The sequence below is a fragment of the Chrysochloris asiatica genome, unplaced genomic scaffold, assembly GCF_000296735.1.
Source record: "Chrysochloris asiatica unplaced genomic scaffold, ChrAsi1.0 scaffold00187, whole genome shotgun sequence".
Classification (NCBI taxonomy): domain Eukaryota; kingdom Metazoa; phylum Chordata; class Mammalia; order Afrosoricida; family Chrysochloridae; genus Chrysochloris; species Chrysochloris asiatica.
The window spans coordinates 3,437,303-3,464,845 of record NW_006408705.1 but is presented as its reverse complement, the minus strand read 5'-3'; the positions used below and the strand labels follow the sequence as shown (position 1 = coordinate 3,464,845).

At 35.9% G+C, this 27,543-nt stretch overlaps 1 protein-coding gene across 2 annotated transcripts in view; it reads left to right on the top strand.

Moving 5' to 3' along the window:
• NAA15 (N(alpha)-acetyltransferase 15, NatA auxiliary subunit) overlaps positions 1–27,543 on the top strand; it is a 115,261-nt gene that overhangs the window by 57,478 nt on the left and 30,240 nt on the right. For both annotated transcript variants that reach the window (XM_006872225.1, XM_006872226.1), the window contains exons 2-11: positions 2,727–2,811; positions 5,038–5,142; positions 7,851–8,008; positions 9,769–9,903; positions 12,594–12,747; positions 17,664–17,783; positions 20,783–20,878; positions 21,028–21,134; positions 23,529–23,601; positions 26,239–26,408. In XM_006872225.1, the coding sequence (XP_006872287.1) occupies positions 2,727–2,811; positions 5,038–5,142; positions 7,851–8,008; positions 9,769–9,903; positions 12,594–12,747; positions 17,664–17,783; positions 20,783–20,878; positions 21,028–21,134; positions 23,529–23,601; positions 26,239–26,408 (1,203 nt within the window). The remainder of the gene's footprint in view (positions 1–2,726; positions 2,812–5,037; positions 5,143–7,850; positions 8,009–9,768; positions 9,904–12,593; positions 12,748–17,663; positions 17,784–20,782; positions 20,879–21,027; positions 21,135–23,528; positions 23,602–26,238; positions 26,409–27,543) is intronic.

Genomic DNA, 27,543 nt, shown 5'->3' with positions numbered 1-27,543 from the left:
TCACTATAAGTTGGAACATTGAACACCAACATAACATACATGTGAACACTACCAGATAGAATAAACAGGAATCAAATTAACTACATCTGTGGGAAGAACGCTACCACTCATTTGCCAGTTAGTTGTACTGTGGTAGCGTTGAATATTGCTGTGATTTTGGAAGCAATGCCATGGGTATTTTAATACCAGCAGGATCACCCACGGCCACGTTAGACAGGTTTCAGCTGAGCTTCCAGATAAAGACAGAAGGAAAGATGGACTACTTCCAATAATTCATCAACAACAACCTTATGAATAGCAGTGGAACACTGTCAGCACCAGGATATTGTCAGATATAGTGCTGAAAAGATGAGCCTCTCAGATTGGAAGTCACTCAAAATACAACTGGGGAAGAGCTGCCTCATAAAAATAGAGTTGACCTGATGACGTGAATCGAGTTAAGCTTTTCGGACTTCATTTGCTGATGGGGGCACAACCCAAAATGAATAGAAACAGCTGTAAGTAGCCAATAATAATTGGAACAAGTAATGTACAAAGTGTGAATATAGGAAAATTGTACATTGTCAAAAATTAAATGTAGTGCATAAACATCAATATTTTAGGCATTGCTGTTATTGTTAAGTGCTGTCAAGTCGGTTCTGACTCATAGCAACCCTATATAGGGTTTCTAAGGAGCGGCTGGTGAGTTTGATGAGGAATCATGTCTCATTCGTCTTCAAAAAGAGCATATCAAGATCTCTCTTGAAGTACAATACTGCCTGTGATAGGATAGTATCCTTACAAGGAAGACAAGTTAATACCACTCTTATTCAAATTTATGCACCAAACACTAAAGCCAGTGATGATGAAATTGAAGATTATACCAACTTCTTAAGTGTGAAATTGATCTAACATGCAATTAAGTTGTATTGATAATTATTAGAAATTGAAATTCAAGGATTAGAAACAAATAGGAAGAATCAGTAGTTGGAAAATATGGCCTCAATAATAGAAATGATGCTTGAGATCACATGATAGAATTTTTTGCCGAGTACCTTTTTAAAAGTAGCATAAAAGACGACTATACTCATGGACCTCACCAGATGGAATACACAGAAACCAAATTGACTACATCTATGGAGAGAGATTTATTGCTGTAGGTCAATACCAATTCGATGGCATCTAACAGCAACAATGTGGGAAGAGATAATGGAGAAGCTCAATATCATTAACCAAAACAGGTTTAGGGGTCAGTTTAATAGACCATTGATTGCTCATATACAAGTTCAGAGTGAAACGGAAGAAAATTAAAACAAGTCCTCAAGAGCCGAAATATGACCTTGAATGTATTCCACCTGAATTTAGACACCATCTCAAGAACCGATTTGATGCATTAGACACTGGTGACTGGAAACCAGAAGAGTTGTGTGATAATATCAAGAAAGCAAAAGGTTATGTAAAGCAAAAAAAAAAACAGGAAAGAAGCAAAAGACCAATCGATATCAGAAGAGACTGAAACTTGCTCATGAGCATAGAGAAGCTAAAACAACGGGAAGAAATGAAGTAAAAGCTGAACAGAAAATTTCAAAAGTCTTCAGTCTGGATTGTACCTCAATGTGAAAAAAAAAAAAAAAAACAACAAACCAAAAATCCTCACCACTGGACCCATAGATAACATCATGATAGATGGAGAAATGATTGATGTTGTCAAAGAATTCATTTTCCTTGGATCCATAATCCAAGCAGTGAAGAAATCTAACAATATATTGCATTAGGCATATCTGTGTCATAAGACCACTTTAAAGTGTTATGGAGCAGAGATGTCATTTTGAGGACTAATGTGCACATGACCCAACCCATGTGAAAGTCGGACAGTAATAAGGCAGACCTTAGTAGACTCTGCATTTGAATTATGTATTGGTGAAGAATATTGGACTGCCAGAAGAATAAACAAATCTGTCTTGGATGAAGTACAGCCAGAATGTGCTGTAGAAGCAAGAATGGTGAGATTTCTTTAGCCAAGTTGTCAGGAGGGATCAGTCCCTAGAAAAGGACATCATGCTTGATAAAGTGGCAAGTCAACTAAAAAGATGAATTGACACTGTGGCAGCAACAGTGGGCTCAAACAACAATTGTGAGGATGACACAGTATCAGGCAGTGTTTCATTTTGCTGTGCATAGCGTCACTCACTATGAATTGGAATCAACTCAGTGGCATTGAACAACAACTATGTGATAGTTCTATTTTTAATATTTTGAGGAACTGCCTCTCTGCTTTCCACAACAGCTGTAGTGTTTTACATTCCGAACAGCAGTGCATAAGGATTCCAGTTTCCATACATCTTTGCCAACATTTGTTATTTTTTGCCTTTTAAAAAAATATTTTTATCATATTCATGCTAGTGGGAGTGAAAAAAAAGTACTTTTTTATGTCTATGGTATCTTGTAGTTTCTCCCCATTCATTTTGCAGGTACTTGTTTGACTCATTTTTTGCTTGAGAGTTTTCTGTTACTCAGTTCTAGAAAAGAAAATGTTACTTTAAAATATTTCATTCTCAGTTTTCACTTTCTAGAACACTTAATTGTTGGACTTTTTGGAACAAGTTTATGATTTTCTAATTTTCCTAATGTGTATTCCGTTCTTTTGTCTTTTGTGAAGTTATACCTTTTGATCTTTCTAGAAAGCTAATATAAGTTCCCATTTCTTACTACAGTAAAGTTTTTCTTTTTCTTTTTTTTTTTGGCAGAGATGTTATGAACATAAGCAGTACAGAAATGGATTGAAGTTCTGTAAACAAATCCTTTCTAACCCCAAATTTGCAGAACATGGAGGTAAGTGTAAATACCTTAAACTTCTAAGTGTAGGTAGGTGATGCTTTACTTATTTGTCCAGCTTCTCTTATCTGGGTTGTGTTATTTCCAGCAGCCTTATCTAATTTACAGAGTGGGTAACAGCCATTACCTACTAATCTGTGACTGTTTTGAGAAGATGAGTTTGATTGCTGTTCAGTATTTCAAATATAATATCAAGAATATAGTAACACATTCTACTTGTTGTGATATTTTCTTATTTTGAATTTTGTTTGTTGTTAACTGCCTTTGAGTCAGTTTTGACTCATAGTAACCCTGTATCGGGTTTCCAAGGAGTGGCTGGTGAGTTTGAACCGCCAACCTTGCAGTTCAAAATGACCTTAAACAGTCCAGCGCATTAACCCATAGTGCCACACCAGGACTCCATTTTATATGTTAGCTCTGTAAAAAAGGCAGAAAAAAGTATTAAACAATATGCTTATTTAAGTGACATTTTTCTTTAAAAGAATTTACTTAAGACCTTAGTTTAACTTACTGAGAAAAATAAAATACCCCTTTAGTCTTTTGGTCATGAACCAGCACCTGTTTTTTTTTAGCATTGTGTCTTAATTAGTATTGTCAGATTAAGTCAGCTTTAGAACATGATTTGTATATTGTTGTGCTTTGGAAGTTTACTTCCTTTTATCTGTGTAAAAGTAGATTTGTTGGTGGGATATTTACAGAGTAAGGGGAGAGTATCTGACTAAATTTATGAGTCAAAGGAAAAACAAACTTTTGCAGATCTGATTTGTACAGGGTCAGGAATAGGAGTCTTCTGAAATTTATTTGATCATGTTAAAAGTATCTAAACTTGCCTCCTTTTCTTTGTTTAAAAACTTATTTTAACTTCCCAGCTGAGTATTAGACTTTTTTATTCATTTCTTTTATGACAGCTGGTTATATTTATTACTTATAAGATAATCGTAATATACTTAATATAGAAGAGCACCAAATTTTATTGATTCAAAAATGTAATTTCACCATATTTTAAATAAATCTGAAATCAGGTTGATTATGAAGTTATTTTTAAGAGTACTCTTGAGTTCATTCTGACTCACAGCAACCCTATATACAGTTTCTGGGGCTTTAAACATCTGTGGGAGCAGAAGCCTCATCTCTCTCCCACAGAACAGCCTGCGGACTTGAATTGAGGACCTTATGATTCATAATCCAGTGTTTATCATGTGGAACCACCACACTCCCTTGAGTATGAAGTATATTTAATTGGCAGTCCGCCCCCCCAACACCACTGTTTTGCACCCTGCCACCCATTGATAAAAGGTGCTCTGGTAGCATAGTGGTCTACGAGTCAAGTCAGGCTGCTAACCTCAAGGTCACCTAGTTTGAAACTACCAGAGGTTCCACGGGAGAGAGATGAGGCTTTCTGCTCTCATAAAGATGTACAGCCTCAGGAACCCTGTACAAGGTTGCTGTGAGTCGGAACAGACTCTACAGCACATCACCATCACCACCCACTAATAAAAATTTTTAATGGTATTCTAAAAATGGTGTGGCTTACACTTGTGATGGCAACCCTAAATTTGATAAAGTGTAGAAATTTAACTATTTGTTAAGTTTTATTAAAATAGATTATCCTGCTTTGATAAAAAAGTATTACTTTTTACGGTATCTTACTAGTTTGAGTCCTTGCCAAATATATATAATTGGATATCTTTCTCTGTAGACTTAGTGTTTCTCTCAGTTTACTGCAAGTCTCTGATATCTTATTTTACTTATATATTTACTAGTAGTCTCAAAGAAACATTAAAAAATAAATACATGAAAATCAGAAATATAGGCAAGTTTTGTTTGATTTAATCCTTGAACACTGACTTAACTTTTTGTAACGGGTTCACATAAATAAAGTCTGATTTTTAAGGCAAACTTTGTCATCCTTTAAAGTAAATACAAGGTTATTCCATGGTATTGCTCTGAAAAACAGAAATAGAGTCATTGTAACTTGTTATACAAATTAATAAATATAAATATATCTTTCTAATTAAGATGTAAATGCACTTTTTATCTTTGTCTCTCTTAAAGTCTTAGAGAACCTAGTTTCAAGAAGGGATCTAGAAATCTGTGCTTACTTGACTTGTCAACCTAAAAAAATGTTTTAATTTTGCAAACTCCTGGAAAACTTCCTAGTTAGTAATCTCCTAGAAGTTATTAAATTCTTAGGCTAATGTAACATTTTATTTTTTAAAATAGAAACTCTGGCTATGAAAGGATTAACATTGAACTGTTTGGGGAAAAAAGAAGAAGCTTATGAATTGGTCCGTAGAGGTTTGAGAAATGACTTGAAGAGTCATGTGTGTATCCTTTTTGAGGTATTTTTATGGGCTGGGAAGGGGTGTCTTGAGGTAAGAAAGCAATTTGAGAGTCAGAAATCCTACAATTCAAGGAGGGAAGTTATTCCTTCTGAAACTCAAAAGGAAAAAAAAAAATGCAACGCTTTCATTCAGAGAACATTTATTGTGTTTTTACCATGTGGGCTGGAACTTCAAGGTTGCTTTGAACTTTAAGGTCGGCGGTTCAGGCTCACCAGCTGTTCCACGGAAACCCTATGCAGTGTCGCTATGGGTCGAAATCTCCTCGATGGCACTTAACAAGAAAGTATTATCTTCACATCTCACAAATAAATGGGGATTACCTTGCAAGTTGAACAGGCATGGGAAGGATGGGGAAAAAAACCTATCTATGGAAGCTGTTTTTACTATTTTAAAAGTTGGGGAGGGGATCATCTAGTTATTGTTTGATCATAAATCTAAGGAATTCTAGACCATACATAAAGAGAGGTGAAATACATATATGAGCGGTTAAGAGCACAGACTTTGTGTAGTGTATTTCAATTGGGTTTGATGGCTGATTCAGATAGTATACTTAACAATGCTTCCAGCAATGCTAAGCAGTGTTGGGTCATTATGAGTCTGAATTGACTTGGTGGAGTTAGGTTATACTAGTGGTGGTGATGGTTGTGTTCTGACTCATAGCCTCCCTGAATAGGGTTTCTGAGGCTGTAAGTCTTCATGGGAGCAAAAAAAAAAAAAAAATAATAATAATAAAAAATTTATTTTTCAACTATGGAATGACTGGTAGAGTTGAACTACTGACTTGTGGCTTCCAGCCCAGCTGATAATTCCCTATGCTACCAGGGCTCCTTTGGGTAGAACTAAATAAATATTATTCCGTTAAATGAAGGACTAATAGGGTTGCTAAGGAGCTCTGGTAGCGTAGTGGTTACGAATTGGGCTGCGAGCCGCAAGGTCAGCAGTTTGAAACTACCAGCTGTTCCGCGGGAGAAAGATGAGGCTTTCTGCTCCTGTAAAGATTTACAGCCTCGGAAACCCTGTACAGGGCCGCTATGAGTCGGAACCGACTCCACGGCACATAACAACAATAGGGTTGCTATTAATTGGAATCACTTAACAGCAGTGGGTTAATGGGAGGGTAAGAGCAAATAGAAATGTCTGAGGAAAGTATAGAAAATTATGGTTTCCTGTTAATTAAAGTTTAAAAATAAATATCATTTCAGCAAGTTTCTAGGTATTTAATAGACTCTTGGCACAGTACAGATGAATAAATGAAATGATTTTGCTCTCAAGGAACTTAAATTCTAGTGAAGGAAGATTTACTTATTGGAAGCTTATACAGATACTTTAAAAATGTTACAACTTGTTCAATGAATTGTAGCCAACCCAGTAAAACAGAATTATGTGTATCGAAGGCGATAAAAGTTTGGAAAAGTAAGTCAGAGCTTAAATAATGAGATTGTTTTGGATATTTTCCCAACATTTAAAATGATCATATAGTATTCTGGTGTTAACTACAGTTACTTAATTGGATTCTCTGGGTGGGTGTTAAATTTTTCAGCAATGTTAAATTCCTGGAGCATAAATTATTAGGAGGTGAAGATTAAAGGTAGTTAGAATGTCATTGGATGCTCAAGATCCAGGTAACCAATATATGGTATTGGTGATAGAAACAGGAAGGAATGGGCTGAAAGGTAATACAGGAACAGATTATAAAAGGTAGTGGTTTTTAAACCTTAAAAATGCATATTCCAACCAACTCAAAGACGCTGTTGCCAAGCTTTAGCTTAAACCATTTGATTACCTTATAAAAGTTAACATTCTTTTCCATATAAAGTTATAATAATAAATATTTCTAGTTACATATTATCCTAGCCATTCTGTATTTTACTGACTCTGCAGAGAATCACGGAGAGAAAAACACCGTAAGGTTTTTAGAAAGAGAAGTGGAATAATTTTGTTTAGTTTTGATTATATGTTATAGAAAAGATTGCTTGGCAGAGTTGAGTAAAAGGAAGAGACTGAAGGTAGGACAATTGGGTAGGTTGCAGTAGTTCATGTCTCGAAACTGCATCTGTTAGGAGAGTGGAACTGTTTGTGTATTTGTCCCTTTGTAGCATTTTCTGCAACTGTATTTTGCTTTCTTAAATGTGGCCTTTCCTAACTTCAAAGAAGGTTGGTGACTACCTTTTGGTAACCTTATATCTTAATTAAGAACTCATAATAACTACTAGGTAAATAATATTTTTATTTTATATGTGGTTAGTTTTTAGAAAGTTTGTACTACCCTAAAAGATCTTCTAGGAGTCTTACTAGCTAGAAGAAATTTCACATTGGTTATATGTAATTATATGTCATAGAATCCCATTTCCTTTTCTTTTAATAATAAAGATAATCAGAGATAATCCCTAGCATTCATTGGGCATTTACTTTGTGCTACTCATTAAGCATTTTATGTATGTTACCCAATTTAGTCTTCACTACTATGCTTCTCCATAAAAGTACAATTTCCATTTTATAAATAAGAAAATATGTCCAAGGTCATAGAGCCAATAAAGCAGGCTAGGCATCATGCTTTTGACATTTACTTTCCTTCCTTTTTAAAAAGCTCTTAATGTTATAAATAACTATAATTTTCAGAGTTTTCTAGGGGACCATTTGGAACTTTTTTTTTTTTAACTTGTAGGTTGTATCCTTAACTAAATCCTTTAGGTTGGCATGTTTATGGCCTTCTCCAAAGGTCAGACAAGAAGTATGATGAAGCCATTAAGTGTTACAGAAATGCACTAAAATGGGATAAAGACAATCTTCAAATCTTAAGGGACCTTTCTTTACTACAGATTCAAATGCGAGATCTTGAGGGTTACAGGGTAAGTAAAATAGAGAACTTTTGAACTTAGAACCTTTTGAGTACCTCGTGATAAACTACATTTTGCATCTTTCAAATGAATGTAATCGATTCTTTGTTGGCTACCTTTTGTTGGCTACCAGGGATGGGAGAGAGGGGATGGTAGAGCACAGGTTAGGGGATAGACACAGCATGGTTTGGGTGCTAGGGGGCACAGTACACAAGAAGGGGGAAGAGAATGGAAGAACAAGGTAAATAGGGGAACACTTAGGCAGGTTTGCATGGGCTAAATGGGACAGAGATAAATAGTGATGTACGTTCAACCTTGGAACAACAGGGCTCTGTGATACAGGGATCGAGGCATAGTCTGAATGGGTAAAAGAGGGGAAATAATGTTAAGATGCTTGACTGTCTTATGGATGTTAGTTTCCCTTGCATACTATAGTAAAATAGACACTTGCCTATCACTGATTTGTTGTTGTTGTTGAAGTGCTGTTGAGTCGGTTCCGACCCATAGTGACCCTATATAGAGTTTCCGAGGAGCAGCTGGTGATCTTGAAATGCTGGCCTTGCAGTTCAGATGGCTTTGCACTCTGGTGCATTAACCCACAGCACCACACCAGGACTTCTTGGAATACCTAAAATGGATTCTAGAACTTCCCCAGTGAAGTAGGCTTCTTGTGGAGCCTTTGTAGTGCATAGGACCTTAGGTGGAATCCTGAGCCCCAACCAGAATCTTCAAGGTGGGACATTCCCACTTGAAAGGACATGCAGACCATCCTGGAGTGGTTAGATGAACAGAAGATACTTCTGTGGGACCCTATCCAGAGACTCGAGGATACCAGAGATGGAGGGCAGAGATAATGACATGGAGAGATAGAGAGCTGAGAACTCTATCTAGACTCATGGAAAGAGAAAGGCTGTGTGCTTGAGGCCAAGAGGCAGGCTTGAAGAATGTGCCCTGTGGTTGTTGAAATGATTATATATTTCTGAGTGTTTTAGTGTACATCAAAAAAACAAACAAACAAAACAAACGAACAGGGAATAGAAGGAATTACTATTGAATGATGATGGTCGGATGGGATTGTAATCATTGCAGTAATATGAAATTTGATGAGTGCAAAACTGACATTCTCCCATGTAAATTATCACTCTATGCACAGTAAAAGCTTAAAAAAAGGTAAAAAAAAAAAAAAAGTTTTGCTACAAAATAAAAGATGCAATCTTTGTAGATAAAAAGAAAAAAAAAATGGTAGTGTAGTGGTTATGAATTGGGCTGCTAATCTCATGGTCAGCAGTTTGAAACTACCAGCTGTTTCGCAGGAGAAAGATGAGGTTTTCTGCTGCCTTAAAGATTTACAGCCTCAGAAACCCTGTACAGGGTCACTATGAGTCGCAACCGACTCCACGACACACCGCTACCACCACCAAGTCAATAGTTGAGTACCTTGTTGTTGTTTTCTTTTGGAGAATTTTTGAGTAATTTTTTTCCTTGGTGTACTATATTTTCTATTGTGTCTCATTTCTTAGAATGAATGCATCAGGAAATAAAGAAGACTATCTTAAGTTTTTGAAGTAGATTTAAATTTAACTTGGAGGCTTCATTGTGCTTCTTAACAAATGCTTTTTGACTCCATAAGTTTCACAGTATGATTATTTTCTGTTCATCCCAGTATTGCGTTACAAAATGTGCAGTGTTGTGGGATAAATTAATGTGATCTTTCTAGGGTACATTTAACTGTAAACCTAAGAAAAACTGTTTTCTTTTGTTCCTCTTTAAAGGAAACTAGATATCAATTACTTCAGCTTCGACCTGCACAGAGAGCATCATGGATTGGCTATGCCATTGCTTACCATTTATTAGAGGATTATGAGATGGCAGCAAAGATTTTAGAAGAATTTAGGAAAACACAACAGGTAATATCCGTAAGGGATCTTAAGTGTGATTCTAAATATAGCTAATTGAAAGAGATGTGTACAAAGACTTGCTGATCTTTTATTTTGAAATAGTCTCAAATGTATAGAATAGTTGCACAAAAAATACTAAGAACTCACCAAATTAATTAATTGCTAGTATTTGACACATTTCCTTTATAATTTGTCTAAATTTTCTTCCTGCTATAATTGGGGTTTTTTATTATTTCTGACTCTTTTCAAGTCTGTCTTGGAAGAAGTACAACATCTGAAGAAGCGAGGATAGTAAGACTTCGTTTCTCATATTTTCGGCATGTTGTCAGGTCAGACCAGATCTGGAGAAGAACATCATGCTTGGTGAAGTATAGGTTTAGTGAAAAAGAGGAAGATTCCAGACAGATGGATTAACAAGTTTGCAGCAACAATGTGTTCAAACATAACAATTGTGGGCCTTACACAGTGTTTCATTGTGTTGTGCATAGGTTTGCTATGAGTCAGAACCAACTTGATGGCACCTAACAATAACTTTTTTCATTGCAATTTTTATTCACATTACATGTTGAGGGTCCCAAATACCTGTTGTTTTTTGTATTTTTTTTTTTTAATCTGAACATCTTTGACCCATCTTCAGGAGTTTTAATTTTCATGGTAAGTAAAAAGGACATATAAAAAGTGTTGTTGTTATTTGTTAAGCGCCGTCAAGTCGGTTCCGACCCATAGCGACTGTATAGAGTTTCTGAGGAGCAGCTGGTGAGCTTGAACTGCCGACCTTGCAGTTCAAATGGCTTTGCAGTCTGGCACATTAACTCACAGTGCCATACCAATTACAGCTATAGAAATCCAATATCCAAATTCCTGTATATTTTATATATACGGTTTAACAATATCAAATTATGATGTGACTCCAGTTTAGCATTCTGTGATTTCAGCATAACTATAGAGGTAAGCCACAGAGGCATTTTCTTCTTGGCAATTTATAATTGGTTCTTGTTAAGTGCCGTCGAGATGGTTCCGACTCGTAGCAACACCGTATAGTGTTTCCGAGGAGCAGCTGTAGGATTTGAACTTACGGGTTCACAGTCTAGTTCTGTTCCTACACTCCATATCAGGAATCCAAATTTATAGATAGGGTGTAATATCCCCAAGTGTGGGGGAATTTGGTTTTATGAAAATCCAAATGCTACAGCCAGAATTGTTGGTAGGTATGTGCTGTAGAGTTGTTCAATCATAGTGACCCTGTGTAGGATTTCCGAGGCTTTACAGGAGCAGAAAGCTTCATCTTTCTCTCATATCAGCTGGTAGATTCAAACTGGGAGCTGAGAGTGAAGCATCCAGCTGATATGTGGGGGAGATATGTAAAATGCCCAAACTTGCAGACAGTACCCATTTGACATAGCTTGTATGACTTGCTGATTAGAACTCAACTAGAGGAAGATAAAGACATTTGATACAGGAAGCAGTAAAAATTGCTACAATTCGATGTATATGACTTTTGCATGTGGATGCAGTTACTCAAATTATCAACCAAGAGTTCATGACAGTTCATCCATCTATGTCCTCTCTTGCTGCTTTTGTTGAACTTCTCCTAGTGTGTATTCAATCCCCTTCTGCCTGGCTTCACTGGAGTTTAGGGTTCCAGGATTATCTTTCATGTCTGTTTCATTTGGTCCTGTGTCTTCGTTGTAGAAGATCTGTGTAGCATGGCTCTCTAGTCTATCATCTTTCTGCTCTTGATATATTTATTTCTTCACTGTGTATTTCTTATGAATAATTTTATAGGTGTCAGTTCTATAGAGAGTATGATTATCGGAAGTCAAGAAATTCAGCATTATAATTGAATGCACGATCCATATGTAGAATTTATAATTGTTCTAATGATATCCTATCTACTCATTTTTATCCCATTTCAGGATCCAGTTTAGACTCATACCTTGAGCATAGTTGTAATATCTCTTCAGCATTTTAAAAAAATCTAAAATAACGTTTGATCATTTCTGTGCATTTCATGAAACTTAACGGTACAAAGCAAGTGCTTTTGTAGTATGTCCCTCAATTCGGATTTCATGGTGGCTTGTTATCATTAGACTTTTATGTTTTTAGCTAAAAACCAGAAGTGATGTTGGTCCCTTCTTAGCTCATCATATCAAGAGGCAGGCACATCATGTCCATTTAGTCCATTTTGATCACTTGGTTGAAGTGGTACCTGCCAGGTTTCTTCACTGTAAATTGCTAATTTTTCTGTTTGTATTTAATAAGCCATTTCTAACAAGATAACTTTGAGTATCAAGAGTTTATTCCTTATGAAACTGACCATTACTCTAAGGATTTATTGATTAATTTTTGTCTGAATCAAGTATTACTACGATAGTTATGAAGTGGTGATTTTTCTAAATTTGTTATTCCTCCTAGATTTATTATTTGGCATTCTGCTGTTATGCACAGGCTTTCCTTATCTCTCATTAATTTAACTACCATATATAAGTACTAATGGAGTCTTTTTTTTTTTATCAGGCTGTTAGCTAATATTGTCATTATTGACTTTGTTGTTCCACAGATAGACATTTAGAAAAAATTTTTAAAAACCAGTTTTATCAATTAAATGTTATCCTTGAATTTATATGGTTTTGAGACTAAATAATTTTGTAATATAAAAATAAAATTTTTACTTGTGTATTCCTTATACCCATATACAGACATCCCCTGATAAAGTGGATTATGAATATAGTGAACTCCTTTTATATCAGAATCAAGTACTTCGGGAAGCAGGCCTCTATAGAGAAGCCCTGGAACATCTTTGTACTTATGAAAAGCAAATTTGTGATAAGCTCGCTGTAGAAGAAACCAAAGGTAATTTATTAAGAATGCTATTTATTCTGGTATTTAATTATAACAAAGAATGGCTCAGAAAACCTCTAGTTTGCTCCTGATAATTTGATATAATAGAGCTTTGCTTTTTTTGTTTTGTTGTTATTGTTTAAGCTTTTATTGTAAATTGAGTGATAGAGCTTTTTGATGAAAAAAAATTATTTCTTAGCTGTTCACTTATTTAACATGGGAAAATATACATTTAAAGAATGGATATTGTGATATTGCTAATTCGTCGATATAGGGGAAGATAATTATAAACAACAATGTTAAATGAAGTGACTCAATGAGACATCCTTTAAATGAAGCATCTGATTAATCTGAAAATAATTCAAGTTTATAATCTAGATTTTCTTTGTCAGTAATATGTATTTATGCATCTCTAAAATACAGTATAGGCCATGCCTAGGATATCTTGTATAGTTTTATTGGAATGCCATGGTGGTCATAGAAAGAAAATGAATTTTGGAAGGAAAGGAAGCTAAAGTTAGAGTTGGAGGGATTATGTTTGTGAATCAGGAGTGCCCAGTCCCTTGAGAAGGTACCATGTTTTGTAAAGTGAAGGGTTGGAGAAAATGAGGAAGGACCCCCATTGAGGTGGATTGGCACTGTGACAGCAGCAATGGGCTCAAACGTAGCAATGATTGTGTGGTTGATGCAAGACATCTTTCTGTCATTAGATTTGGTCACCCCCGTAGTATTAAAGGAAGAAATTTCTGACTTAATAGAAAGATCACAAGACCAACAAAAACTAGTTTGGATTCCTTCACTGTTTATTAATATTTATATGACTAGGGGAAGGCTTAGGCCTCCGTTTCTTTATGGGAATACATAATAATTTTCAAAATATTCTTACATATTTTATTTGATCTTTTAGATAACTTTAAAGGATAAGGTCAAGTTAAGGTGGAGACTCAGAATTTACTGATGGAGTTTTGCAATTTGGATATCATTGGCCACCATAACAAAAGCATTTTCTGAGAATTTGAAGGCTGTGTGGTAAAAACCCAGTCATGTAAGTTTAAGTGAGAATGAGAGTAGAGGATTTGAAGATAGCAAGCATTATGACTAATACAAAGCCTTCTGCTATAATGGGGGACAGAATAAGGTGGTAGATTAAATGGATGTAGGATCAAAAGAAAGCTTTCTGCAGTATGCGTTTGTACTAACTGTGGAATGATCCAGTAGAGATAGAATATTACATGTTATAGAGGGGATGAAATCTACTTGAAAATTGAAGAATTAACCTTAGATAAGAACATGAATATTCATCCACAGTAACGAGAAATGTTAGACTATATGGGCAAGTAGACATTTGAATATAGTGGGTATTTTAGAGATTGCTCCTGTCTCTGTTTGATGAAGTAGGAAGCAAGGCCACCAGCTCAGTCAAAAAAAAAAAAAAGTATTGAGTACCTACAGTGTTAGCAGGTTTTGAGGACAGGGTGTATAGAGAAAAGACAATTGAGAGTAGAGTCAATCTTTGGAATTTCCAGAAATTAAGACATTGTTGCAATAGTGAAGGGAGACTGGTGGTGGTAGTCTTTATGTGCCGTGGAGTCAGTTCCAACTCACAGTGACCCTGTATAGGGTTTCCAAGGCTGTAATTCTTTACGGGAGCAGAAAGGCCTCATCCAGATGGTCAGAAATACTTGGGGGGAGTGTTCGGTCATTGTGCATAGTCAAGCAAAAACGTTTCATTGTTAATTCAAATTACCAGGTCTTCTCACTCAGAAAAAGTTGGAGAGTTAAGGGAAGGAAATTAAAGTAGAGTGCTGTAGGAGAGAAAAGTTTCAGAATTTTTAAAATATTCTCAGTGAAGTAGGTTTTTGGTTAGTAAACTTTCTCAACCTCAGCACAGTTGACATTTTGGATCATGTGATTCCTTATTTGGAGAGATGGTAGGTCTCTCTTGTATATTGGCAGGATGTTTCACAGCATCCCTAGCCTTTATTATTGAATGCTAGTAGGTTATCCATTGGCCCTCTTTTCCTTTCCTTCTGAAGCTGTGATCAACAGAAATGTCTCCAGCTATTGCCATATGTCCTCAGGGTGGCAAAATTGCCCCTAGTCGAGAATCACTGTGTACAGAGGTTAAGAATAAGCATTCTTTTAACCATAATACTTGAGTTCATATCATGCCTCCAACTCTATCTGAGAGATGCTGGGCTAGTTTACTTAAGCTCTTAGTGCTTTAAAATGAATAATAATAATAATAGTAATGTATCTGGTAAACTTGTGAGGACTGATTTCGTTAATGCATGCAGTATACTCACTGATACATAGTAAACTCTCAATAAATAAGTTTGTTTTTATTATCTGTTGAGAGTTAAGGGTACAAGGAAGAAGTTGTTGCTCTTAAGTGCTGTTGTGTCTGTTCTGACTCTTAGCAACCCTGTATAGGGTTTCCAAGGAGTGGTTTGTGGGTGTGAATCATCAACCTTGCAGTTAGCAATCAGCATCTCACCTGTTTGAAGATAGTACTTTTAGCGAATAGTGGTGCTGTAGGATCAGCACAGTCAGACTACCAGCTATTCCTCGGAAACCCTAGACAGGTTCGCTATGAGTTGGAAATAACTCAGTGGCACTTAACAATAGCAGTAAGGATAAGGAAAGGGATTCCTGAACAATGTTTGAGGCTTAAGAGTGTTTAGAACTCTTATATTTTTATTGAAACCAGTGCCCCTTGTCATTTCTCTAACTCTCCTACCTTCCAGAACAAGTGCTGAAGCAAACAAGCAAATTGGAATGACCCATGCTTTAAAATTGATAAGGCAAACAAGTGCACTCAAGTTTTGAGACTGATTTTATACTTATGGTTGTTAATGTCTTTTTGTGATGTCATTGATCATGGATTCCAAGAAAGCCAAAAAGTACAGGTTTCTGATAGCTTGTTAGATAAGAGAATGGCAATTTTATCTGAGGTTGAATGATAGGATTAGTAAGAAGAGAAGGTAAGCCAATGAAGCTTAAAGCAAGATTCCTATTTGATAGTTACAAGAGAATCAGAAACTATATGGTCTTACAAGTGGCCACCATTATTTGCTGTTATAGCAAATTATGTTGTAGTTCATAAAGGAATGAGTGAGAGCGCTGAATTGGGTCATTAATTTGGATGATAAAGTTGTTTGTCCATATAATGGCAGGAATAAGCAATTGTTAAGTACTTAGCTCTACCACGCATCTGTCAGTTTGTCATACTGTGGTGGCTTGTAAGTTGCTGTGATTCTGGAAGCTATACCATGGGTATTTTAAATACCAGCAGGGTCACCCATGGTGGACAGATTTCAGAAGAGCTTCCAGATGAAGACAGACTAGGAAGAAGGAGCAGAGAATACCAGAAAGATTTTTACCTGTACTTTACTGACTGTGCAAAGGTTTTCGATTGTGTGGATCATGACAAGCTATGGACAACATTGCAAAGTATGAGTATTCCAGAACACTTAATTATGCTCATGAGGAATCTGTACATGGACCAAGAGGCAGTTGTTCGAACAGAACATGGGAACACTGAATGGTTTAAAATTACGAAAGATGTGCAACAGGGTTGTATTCTTTCACCATACTTACTCTACCTGTATGCTGAACAAATAATCTGAGAAGTTGGGTTCTATGAAGAAAAATGTGGCATGATTGAAGGAAGACTCATTAACAACCTGTGATATGCAGATGATACAACCTTGCTTGCTGTAAGTGAAGAAGACTTTAAAAATAATTACTGGTGAAGATCAAAGAGCACAGTCTTTGGTATGGATTGCATCTCACTGTAAAGCAAACAAAAATCCACACCACTGAACCAGTAAACAACATTCTTATCAATGGAGTAAAGATTGAAGTTGTCAAGGACTTCATTCATCTTGGATCCAACGTCAACACTCATGTAAGCAGCAGTCAAGAAATCAAACGATATATTGCATTAGGCAGATTTCCTGCATAAGATCGTTTTAAAGTGTTGAAGAGAAAGATGTCAGCTTGAGGACTAAGGTGCGCCTGACCCAAACCTTGGTATTTTTATTAACCTCATATGCTTGCGAAAGCTAGACAGTGAATAAGATAGACCGTAAAAGAATTGTTGCTTTTGAGTTACGGTGTTGGAGGAGAATATTGACAGTGCCATGGGCTGTCAAAAGACCTAACAGATCTGTGTTGGAAGAAGTGCAGCCAGAGTGCTCCTTGGAGGCCAGGATGGCCAAACTTTGTGTCTCATATTTTGGACATGTTGTCAGGAGGGACCAGTTGCTGGAGAAGGATATCATGTTTGGTAGGGTGGAGGGTCAGAGAAAAAGAGGAAGACCTCCAGCGACATTGATTGGCAAAGTGGCAACATCAGTGGGCTCAAGCATGGCAAAAATTGTGAGGTTTGCCCAAGACCTGGACAGTGTTTCGTTCTGTTGTATGTAGGGTCGCTATGAGTTGGTACCGACTCGATGGCACCTAGCAACAACAAATACTTTGCTGGTAACCAAAAGGTCAGCATTTGATACCACCCAGTGGCTTCCTGGTAATAAAGACTTGAAGATGAGCTCTTGCCAGGGTTTACAGCTTAGGAAACTATGGAACAGTTCTCCTCTGTCCTATAGGGTCCCTATGAGTTGGAAACTACTCGAGGGCACATAGCAACAACAGATAATATTTGGTGACAGTATGCTTAATGAATGTGGAAAAGTGGACCAGAATACAGAAGAAGATGAATTTTCTAAATAATGTAAACTCTAAAACACAAGATATGGAGTCTTTTTGAAGGAAATTGGAATTTCAGGAAGGTACCAAATCCATTTACTTTCCAACCTTGATTTAGATTTGAGATTGATTATAAGAATAAACTTAAGGAAAAGTTAAAATTACATCAGAATATTTTTATCAGATATTTAGTTCATTTTATCCCCTACCCGAATCAGGTGAACTTCTTTTGCAATTATGTCGTTTGGAAGATGCTGCTGATGTTTATAGAGGATTACAAGAGAGAAATCCTGAGAACTGGGCTTACTACAAAGGCTTGGAAAAGGCACTCAAGCCAGGTAGTGTTGTTCAAGATTTATTTTCTAAGTGTTATTTTCTATATGTAGGCATTTTAAATTTTATAATGAAATTTATAGCCAAGTATTCCATTCTAGCCATTTTTAAATGTTTCATTAATGTTGTGCAATTATTACCACTATTTTCAAATCTGTTTTATCATCCTAAATGAGAAACTCTGTATACTCATTAAGTTGCAACTCCCCATTTTCTCTTCCACTCAGCCTCTGAAACCTTCTGCTTTCCTGTTTCTATGGATATGCCTATTCATATGATTATAAATAATTAAAATATACATAGACTCATATAATATTTGCCTTTTTGTATCTGACTTATATAATTTAATTAAACAACCTTAAGGTCCGCTCATATTGTATATATTAGAGCTTCATTTCCCTTCATGGCTGAGTAATATTTAGTTTGCTATACATAGTGGTTTACGAGTTGGGCTGCTAACTTCAAGGTCAGCAGTTCGAAACTTCCAGCAGTTCTGCGGGAGAAAGTTAAGGCTTTCTGCTCCCATACAGATTTACAGCCTTGGAAACCCTATACAGGGTCGCTATGGGTCAGAACCGACTCAGTGGCACTTAACAACAACAACATTCCTCCTTTGATGGACATTTGAGGAGTTTTCATCTTTTAGATATTAAAAATAGTGCTGTTATGAGATGAACATTGGTATATAAATATATGAGTCCTAGTTTTCAATTTTTTGGTTTATATACCTAGTAGTGCAACTGCTGGGTCATGTAATAACTTTGTTTAACTGTTTGAGGACACACCAAACTGTTTTCCATATTGTCTGCACCGTTTTACATTCCCAACAGTCAATGCAAGAGAGTTTCAATTTTTCCATAGCCTCACTGTTGTTGTTGTTGCTGTGAAGTGCTGTCGAGTCGGTTCCAACTCATAGCGACTCTATAGGGTTTTCAAGGAGCAGCTGGTGAGCTGAACTGCCGCAGTTCAGACGGCTTTGCAGTCTGGCGTATTAACCCACAGCGCCACACCAGGATTCCATAGCCTCACTAACACTTGCTGTTTTTCGTTTTCTTGATAATAGTTGTCCTAGTGGGTGTAAGGATCCCTGGTGTGTCATTGTTGAATAAGCATTGGCCTCTAACTGCACAGTTGACAGTTCCAACCCAGCAGCCACTCCTCAGAAACCCTATACAGGGTCACTGTGAGTCAGGAAACGAGTCGATGGCACGGGTGTAAAATCTCATTGTGGTTATTAGTATATATTTTATTATCTCATTGAGAAGTACGACTGTTAGATTTGTGGTTAAGAATTAATTCATAATCTGAATACAAAAGTATATTTTATTTAAGCTTCCATTTTACGTCACAGAATGAACACATTCTGAATTGTCTATTACTAATTTATAGAAATGGTTGAGAAAAGAATTTTAATAACTTTAAGGAAAACAAATGCATAGTATTGTAAAAACATGAGACAGAAATGAAGATGTTTTCTAGAAAGACAGCAAGAGCAGCTTATTTGGTAGGCTTTGACTGTAGCTGAAAGGCCTGCCAGTGCCCTACAAATGTAGCCAGACGCTGCACTGCTATATATATAAAAGGAGCTTAATTTGCACCACTCAGATGAACTTGGGTTCAGAGACCTTACTTTTCTCTTCGCTCCCTCAAATTTGGTCCATTTGTGTGTATTGGTGTACACAATCTAGAAATAAATAGGTTCCTTAGCCACTTGATCAATGCTGATTTGAAGTTTCCCTTAGGATTGGTACTAAGCCATTTCTGACACCACTGACCCAAAGAAACCCAAGCCCACTGCCATTGTTGAGTCAGTCCTGACTTCTTGTAATGCTGTAGGCCAGAGTAGAACTGCTCCCTAAGAATTCCGAGACTATAAACCTTTACCAGGAGTCCTGGTGTGGTGCTGTGAGTTAATGCACCAGACTGCAAAGTCATTTGAACCACAAGGTCGGTGGTTCAAGCTGACCAGCTGCTCCTTGGAAACCCTATACAGGGTTGCTATGGGTTGGTACTGACTCAAAGACACTTAACAACAGCAACGACAAAACCTTTGCTAGAGCAGATGGCCTCATCTTTCTTCCTCCTAGTGACTGGTGGGTTTGAACTACCAATCTAGTGGTTGGCAGCCTAGTGCTTTAACCCACCACACTACTTGGGCTTCTTGTTAACACAGAATTTGCAAGTTACGTAGGGACACCAGTACAGTGAATAATAATTAATCATCAGTGCAGCAACAGGGAAAATTTGGAATCTGAAAAAATTTAAGATTAAGAGGAATTTGCAGCCATGAAACATGAATGGGTAGGTACCAGAAATTACCAATTAAGAATCTGTGAAATGAAAAGAAAATTTTTAATAGGTTGAATTGTTAAGTGTCACTGAGTTGGTTCCAACTCACAGTGACCCTGTAGAGCGTTTCCAAGGAGGGGGGCTGTTGGATTTGAAGCACTGACCTTTTGATTAGCAGTCCATTATTTTTCTTAACGGTGCCACACATTGTTGAATAGGAATGTGCATAACTGAGGAGAAATTATTGAAGAAAGAAGCTTGATCTGAGGAAAGCTCTCAAGAGTCAGCACTGAGCATGAAAGAAATAATATAAAATAAATACAGAGAAATAGAATATAGGGAATAAATGGAGAACACCCAAAATAGAAGAGTTAAGAATGAGAGGCTAAAGAGAATAGTGAAGTTATAATATATAGAAACAAACAACACGAATTTCTTAGAACTTGAAGTAAAGAAGGAATTCTCAGATTTTGAAAAGATACCTGAAACATAATATGATGAAACTATGTGCTTTGTTATTTAGGTATGAAATATTGAAAGGAAATATTCTTAAATGATATTTTGGTGTTTCAGTGGTAAGATTGTGAATGATTTTTCCCCACTACAAATTTTCTGCTTAATAGAGTAAATTTTAATATATTATGAGAAATTTGTGGTTTACTAGGAAAATATAGTGTGTGATGTATGTATTGAAAGTGTTTTTCTTTGTCTGCAGCTAATATGTTAGAAAGGCTAAAAATTTATGAGGAGGCCTGGACTAAATATCCTAGGGGACTAGTGCCCAGAAGACTTCCATTAAACTTTTTATCTGGTGAGTGAGAATAATTGCAAAGGAATGGAAATGCCGTTATGATTTAAAGTTTTTTTTCTTGGTTTTAAATGTATGCATATTAATATTAAGGTTTGTATTGTTAGAGTTGTCTGGGTAAATGTAAGCCAACAGGATGTTTTTCTTCCAAGGTGAGAAGTTTAAGGAATGTTTGGATAAGTTCCTAAGGATGAATTTCAGCAAGGGTTGTCCACCAGTCTTCAATACGTTGAGATCTTTATACAAAGATAAAGAAAAGGTAAAGAAAAAAATTGATGTTTTGTTTTTACTGTCATTTCTTTGCTCAACATTTGGAATAGTTGATTCTTGATTTTTCTTTGCACAAAAACACAGTTTGTGAATCTAGTCGCTTGCCATTTCTAGCACCTATGCCTGTCTCTTCACCGGCTATCTCTTCAGCTCAATAATATGTTGCTTATTTGTTTTTTCTGTCTTTTGTTTCTGCTATATACGAGACAGCTTCAAATGTTCATGGAAAAAAAGAAATTAAAAGATAATTCAATTTTACGACAAAGTTTTCTTGAATCCCCCTCGTAATTCGTTGAGTCTGCATAGGTATGAAAAGTTGGTACACTAGTGATTTCTCCAACATTTAATTCCCTGCTCATGGTGAAAGACAGAAGTAAAAGAAAAATTTTAAGCCAAGTTTTAGTTTAGTAATCTTTCTCCTTTTTTATTTGGTAGAAAAAAAATTCTGTCAGAAGAGTTTGTTTGCTGTCCCAGTAAGTCAACTTACTCTTTCAGCTATGTGTTATAATATTGTAAATGCTTGTCTAGAGAATGGTTTATTCTTAACTTACATTATTTTGCTTGCAAGTACAGTGGCATCAAGATATGTTGGTTAGAGTTTCTTTTTTAATGAGTTACAATAAAGAATGATAAAGATGGAACAAATTCAACATGCTAAACATTTTAACCTTAAGCACATGATGTGCATTTATTAGCCAGTCTTGGTGAAAGGCCCGGTATAGGGACTTTATTGTTTGGTGTGTCACTTTTATTTTTCCTTGCATAAATTGCATCTGTAAAATGTGGTCAATCATTTCCATTTTTAGTAGCATGAGAACTGAGATTGTTGTGAAACAGTCTTGGTGTACATTTTTATACTTTCCCCCTTTATTATTTATGGTTATATAACTTATCTTTTAAGGAGCTCTGGTAGAGTAGTGGTTTCGAATTGGGCTGCTAGCCTCAAGGTTGGCAATTCGAAACTACCAGCTGTTCCACCAGAGAAAGATGAGGCTTTCTGCTCCCGTAAAGATTTGCAGCCTCGGAAGCCCTGTGCAGGGTCACTGTGAGTTGGAACTGATTCCATGGTACTAACAACAACAACAATAACAACTTAACCTTTTCGGGTCCTGGTATAGCGCTGTAAGATAAGCACTAGACTGTAAGTTCAGTTTGAACCTACCAGCCGCTTGTTAGAAAACCTACATGCAGAGTTGCTATAAGTCAGAACTGACTTAATGGCACTTAACAATAACAACAACTTATCTTTTGGAATTTTGGTATGGCGTGTAGGATAAGCACTGATTGGTCTGGTAACTTACAAGGTCAACAGTTTAAACCTACCAGCAGCTCTCGGAAACTCTATTCATAGTCAGTTTGAGTCGGAATCGACTCGATGGTACTCCAATAACAACTTCATGGCATTCAACCTCTAGAAACAGTTATTTCCTTTTGTTCTTATTTGTTAAATTGAAATAATATTGAATTAAGTTATGTAATTTTATGATAATAAATGCAACTGATTCAAACAGGTTTGAGAAAGCAAAAGTGACTCTTAGTAAGCATATAGTTCAGCATGTGGGAGCAGAAGAACATGGGCACACCTGAGTAACCTAGCTGCGACCGTTGGGTTCTCACAGTTTACTGAGGTAATCAAGAGAGCTGATGTTCATTTGTTGAGTAGGTTAAATTGAGTTTATTTAAAAGAGCTTCTATACTAGCAGAAGTCCATTAAAGCTAGATTAAGCAACAAACGGAAATGATAATATTCACAGATCCTTCGTGAAGCAAGGAGCATGTAGTGTAATCAAGACTCAGGAGACACCAGAACCTGGACAACCATGCATTCTCCTGGATCTCATAAATCCGCCCACTGTTCTGTGTTGCAGCTTCACTAATGTTTTACCCTGTATTATGAAATTAAGAGCTGATTCTTATCATCAATTTGTGAAGTTTCTCTTTGAATATAGCTTTTAATTCTTCGTTCTTGAAGAGCAGTATTAACTCTGGGTGTTGTTTATTTGAATTAAGATTTTAAATGAATCAGCATATATATATATATCATTCACAACATTGCTTCTTTTTCCAACCCTTTCCTGATCCTTGGGTCAGCTTGATGCTTTATTTCCTAGCATGGGAAAGGAGTCTATTAAGAAATCCTTAGAAAATTATGTTTTAATATACACCAACAGGAATGTTTTAATATATACCAACAGGAATGTTGAATGTTGAATTTTTTTGGATTACTTGAATTTTTTTAGATTAAGAGATTTATAAAGGGTATGTGTGTGTAACTGGCTGTTGGAATATTTATTTAGGCCTTCAATAATAACTATTTTTGCATAAGAATAGTACCATTAAAAAAAATTTTTTTTTAAAGTGTGCTTGTGTGTTTGTACTCTAGGTGGCAATCATAGAAGAATTAGTAGTAGGTTATGAAACGTCTCTAAAAAGCTGCCGATTATTTAACCCCAATGGTAAGTGCTATGTTTTATGTTTTTAAAACACCTTGGGAAATTAAAATAAAAATACTATAGAATTCATAACCAGCCAGTCAGTATTATTTAGGGTAAGAATAGAGCATTTAAAAACTTTTTCCCCCTTTTAAGGTGAAGTCTTTAATTTGCATATTATGTGAAGCTATTTGTGGTTAAAAGAGCCATAGGAGCTTGTTTAGGGGGAAAGGCTTTGTAAAATTTAAACCATAGAAAACTAGATGCAATTATACAGTGATTCCCCCATTTACTCAGCACCTAGCTTCCATAATTTTTATTCATGGCCAGACTCACTTCATCTTTATCTTCACCTACTCCCCCCTGCTTCCTTAATATTCTGAAGCAAATTCCAAATACTATATGGTTTCATCAATGAATATTTTAATATCTCTAGTAGATAAAGCACTTACTTAACTTGAAACATAACTATAATACAATTGTCACATCTGAAAATTAGTAGTTTCTTAGTATCAGATATCTATTCAATGTTCGGTGACCTACAGTGGTGCACTGGTTAAATTCTCAGTTGCTAACCCATCCAGCAGCTCCGTTGGAGAAAGACCTGCTTTCATAAAGAAAACACTACTGAACATTTCTCCTTTGTTACATGGCTTAACTGTAAATTGGAACCGACTGAACACACAACGGTCAATGTGTACATTTCCAATTCTTTTATAAATGTCAAGATTTTCTTTCTATTCTTGGTTTTGAAGTTTTGTTTCAATCAGGAGCCAGATAAGATCTATGCTTTGGTTGGTGTTTGTCTGAAATCTCTTTTTCTTTCTGCAATTTATTAAGAAAAAACTTTATTGTATTTTGCATTTTCCCCGAGTCTGGGGTTTGCTTTTTAAAGTCCATGATGTTTAGCATGTTAGTCCTCTGTTCTCTGAATTTCGTTTATAAACCCCAAGTTTGATCTAGAGCTGGGCTGTACATTACAATAGCCGTTACTCACATGTGGCTATTAAAAGTGATTCCAATTAAGTAAAATTAAAAGTTTAGCTTTACAGTTTCATTAGCCACATTTTAGTGGCTGCTCAATAGCCACATAAGGCTAATGCTTGCTTACTAAACAGCATAGATTTAAAATATATCCATTATAGAAAAATCTTTTGTTGGACAGATTGGATACTGTTTTGCTTTTTTTTATATAAGAGATATAAGCAAGATTCGCAAGTTCACAGTTGTTAGTGTGTGTTCTATATCAGGAGGCATAAATAGTCTTTGATTCTTCTGTTGCAACTATTAGGAATCACAAACTAGTGACATTCTATCATTTATTTTGAAAGAGGAACTTTCAAATATTGGCTACCCAGTATTTCAGCTTGTATAGGAAAAGCCACATAAGTGCCATTTTGTTTCTTTCCCTTCCCTACCCTCCTGTTTTTCACTTTACCAGTTTTCAATATCATTGGTTCAGTAATACCATTAAACAATGATGAAGGATATATATTTTTTGAAGTGTTATGAATTCATGGATTTAAATTAGTTGATGTTTCAAATGGTCCCATCTTCATAGACCATGGTGTAGTAGTTGATGGTTTCTTTGATGTTTGGTGTATGACAAGGTATACTCGTTCTTCTTTCATATTGCCCATCACAAACTTGAAATCAGTTGTTTTTTCAAGGAACCATGGTTCTTCTAATGAGAAAGCCCAGAACGGAACCTTGAATATTCATTGATGTTGGGGTATTTGTTCTTTGTAGGTTTCAGATTAATGATAATAATACTTATTAAAAGACTTTACCATTGGTTAATCATCATGATATTCCTTTGATTATCAGCATTTTTCTACACATTTTACTAATGTGGAAGAGGTTCAGTGACATGCTCAAGAGTATGCAGCACTTTTGTTGCAGATTTATCAGATCGGGAGTTGGTGAGTTCCACTCCTATTGTTTGTCCACTGAGCCATCGTGCTTTTAACTAGGCTAAACATTGCTTTCTTTGAAAGCAAATAACTTTTATCAGATTTCAAAAATTTGTATTACAACGCAATTTTTTTTAAACTGTGGGCTATAGATTTAACTTACACATATTTTTATGAGTATATTACATCATGAACTAAAATACATAATAAATAAGCATTCTTGTCATCTCATTTTTGGCATCATTTTTGATTCTGAAAAATTATGTGTATCATATTCACACATAATAATAATCAGACATAATTACCAAAATTCAAAATAACTTCTTTACAAGTACATTTATGTATAGTTTAATACCCATTTGAGCAGTCAGTGCTTTTTAAAATATCTCATTAATGGTAAAAATTCTTTTTTACTTGCCATTTCCCCCCAAATCATAAATCTTGTTGAATACATTCCTAGTTCTAGTAGAGTTTGTCTTTCCAACTCCTTTCGGCTTTCATTGTAGATAATGTATTTTATCTCATTATTTGCCATATTTATTTATGTCCATGTTCATTGGCATGGTAAAGATACAGAAATAAGAACCCTCCTTTCCAGAGATCTTATATAGGCTTAGGGGCAGGTTTATAGATTACATGGTATGAACTATTTTACCGTAATAAAAAAGATGAGGCCATTTTGATGTGGGGAACTCGGGAACTCTTTTAAATACATGATGACTAACCTTGTCTTCTGTTCTTTTTTAAGATGATGGAAAGGAAGAACCACCAACCACACTACTTTGGGTCCAGTACTATTTGGCACAACATTATGACAAAATTGGTCAGCCATCTATCGCTCTGGAGTACATCAATACTGCTATTGAGAGTACACCTACATTGATAGAATTGTTTCTTGTGAAAGCTAAAATCTATAAGGTAAAATCCCTTTCTTCCCCTCTTTTTAAAATAAGTCAATGAGACTTTAAAAATGTGTTTATATTTTAAAGATTCTAAATGTTATACAGGGTCACTATGAGTCGGAACCAACTCTACAGTACTTAACAACAACAACAAATGTTATAAGAAAAATGACATTTCATGATTCAAAAAACATGGACTATCAAGTATAGTATATTTATCCTCAGTTTAAGACTTTAGACTATGGCTATTTGGTCATTCATTTACATATACATACATATATTGTTGTTAAGTGCCGTCGACTCAATTCTGGCCCATAGCAACTCTGTATATCATTTCCAAGAAGCAGCTAGTGAGATTGAACCACTGACCTTGCAGTTCAAATGACTTTGCAGTTCAAGTACCACACCAGGACTCCACATACATACATACATACATATGTGTGTGTGTGTATGTACAAGGATAAGTCAAAAAGTGTTGCTACAAAACAATAATAGAAACCTTTATTAAACAGAAATATCAAAATGTGAAGCTGTTATTTCTCAACATAGCCTCCATCTAGGTCTGTATACTTCTAAAAAGATTGTTACTGTCACTCTAACCCTTCCCTAAAGGATTCTGTGCTCTTTGATTTACACTGTGGTAAAAGAGCAATTTTGACACCCTAGAAGGACTCCAATTGTTCCTTTGGGAACAAAGAGCAGTCTGAAGGAGCAAGAACAAGGCCATAGGGTAGATGGAATGAGGTTTCCCAATGCTGTTGTCTTAGGACAGCCCTTGCTGTCCTCAAAAGAATGAGCAGGTGCACTGCTGTGATGGGAAAAAAATCCTTAGCACAACTTTCCAGGCCTTTTTCCCACCAATGCAATTTTCAGTTTCCTAAAGTTTCCTCTTAAGCTGAGGTGATGCTCCCGTGTCTTTTGAGATAATCTGTCAAGATTACTTTATGGAATCTTCCCCCAAAAAGACACCCTAGCCTTCCAAGCTGACTTCTCTGCCATGAACTTGCATGCAGAACCACCCCCCCCTTTTTTTTTTTAGACACCCTAACTAGATGAAAAAAAGTGTATTGTTGAAAGAACTTCTCTGTACACATCTGCTGATCACAGAAACATTGTTAAGCATATCTTGTTTGGATTAAACCCTGCAATTA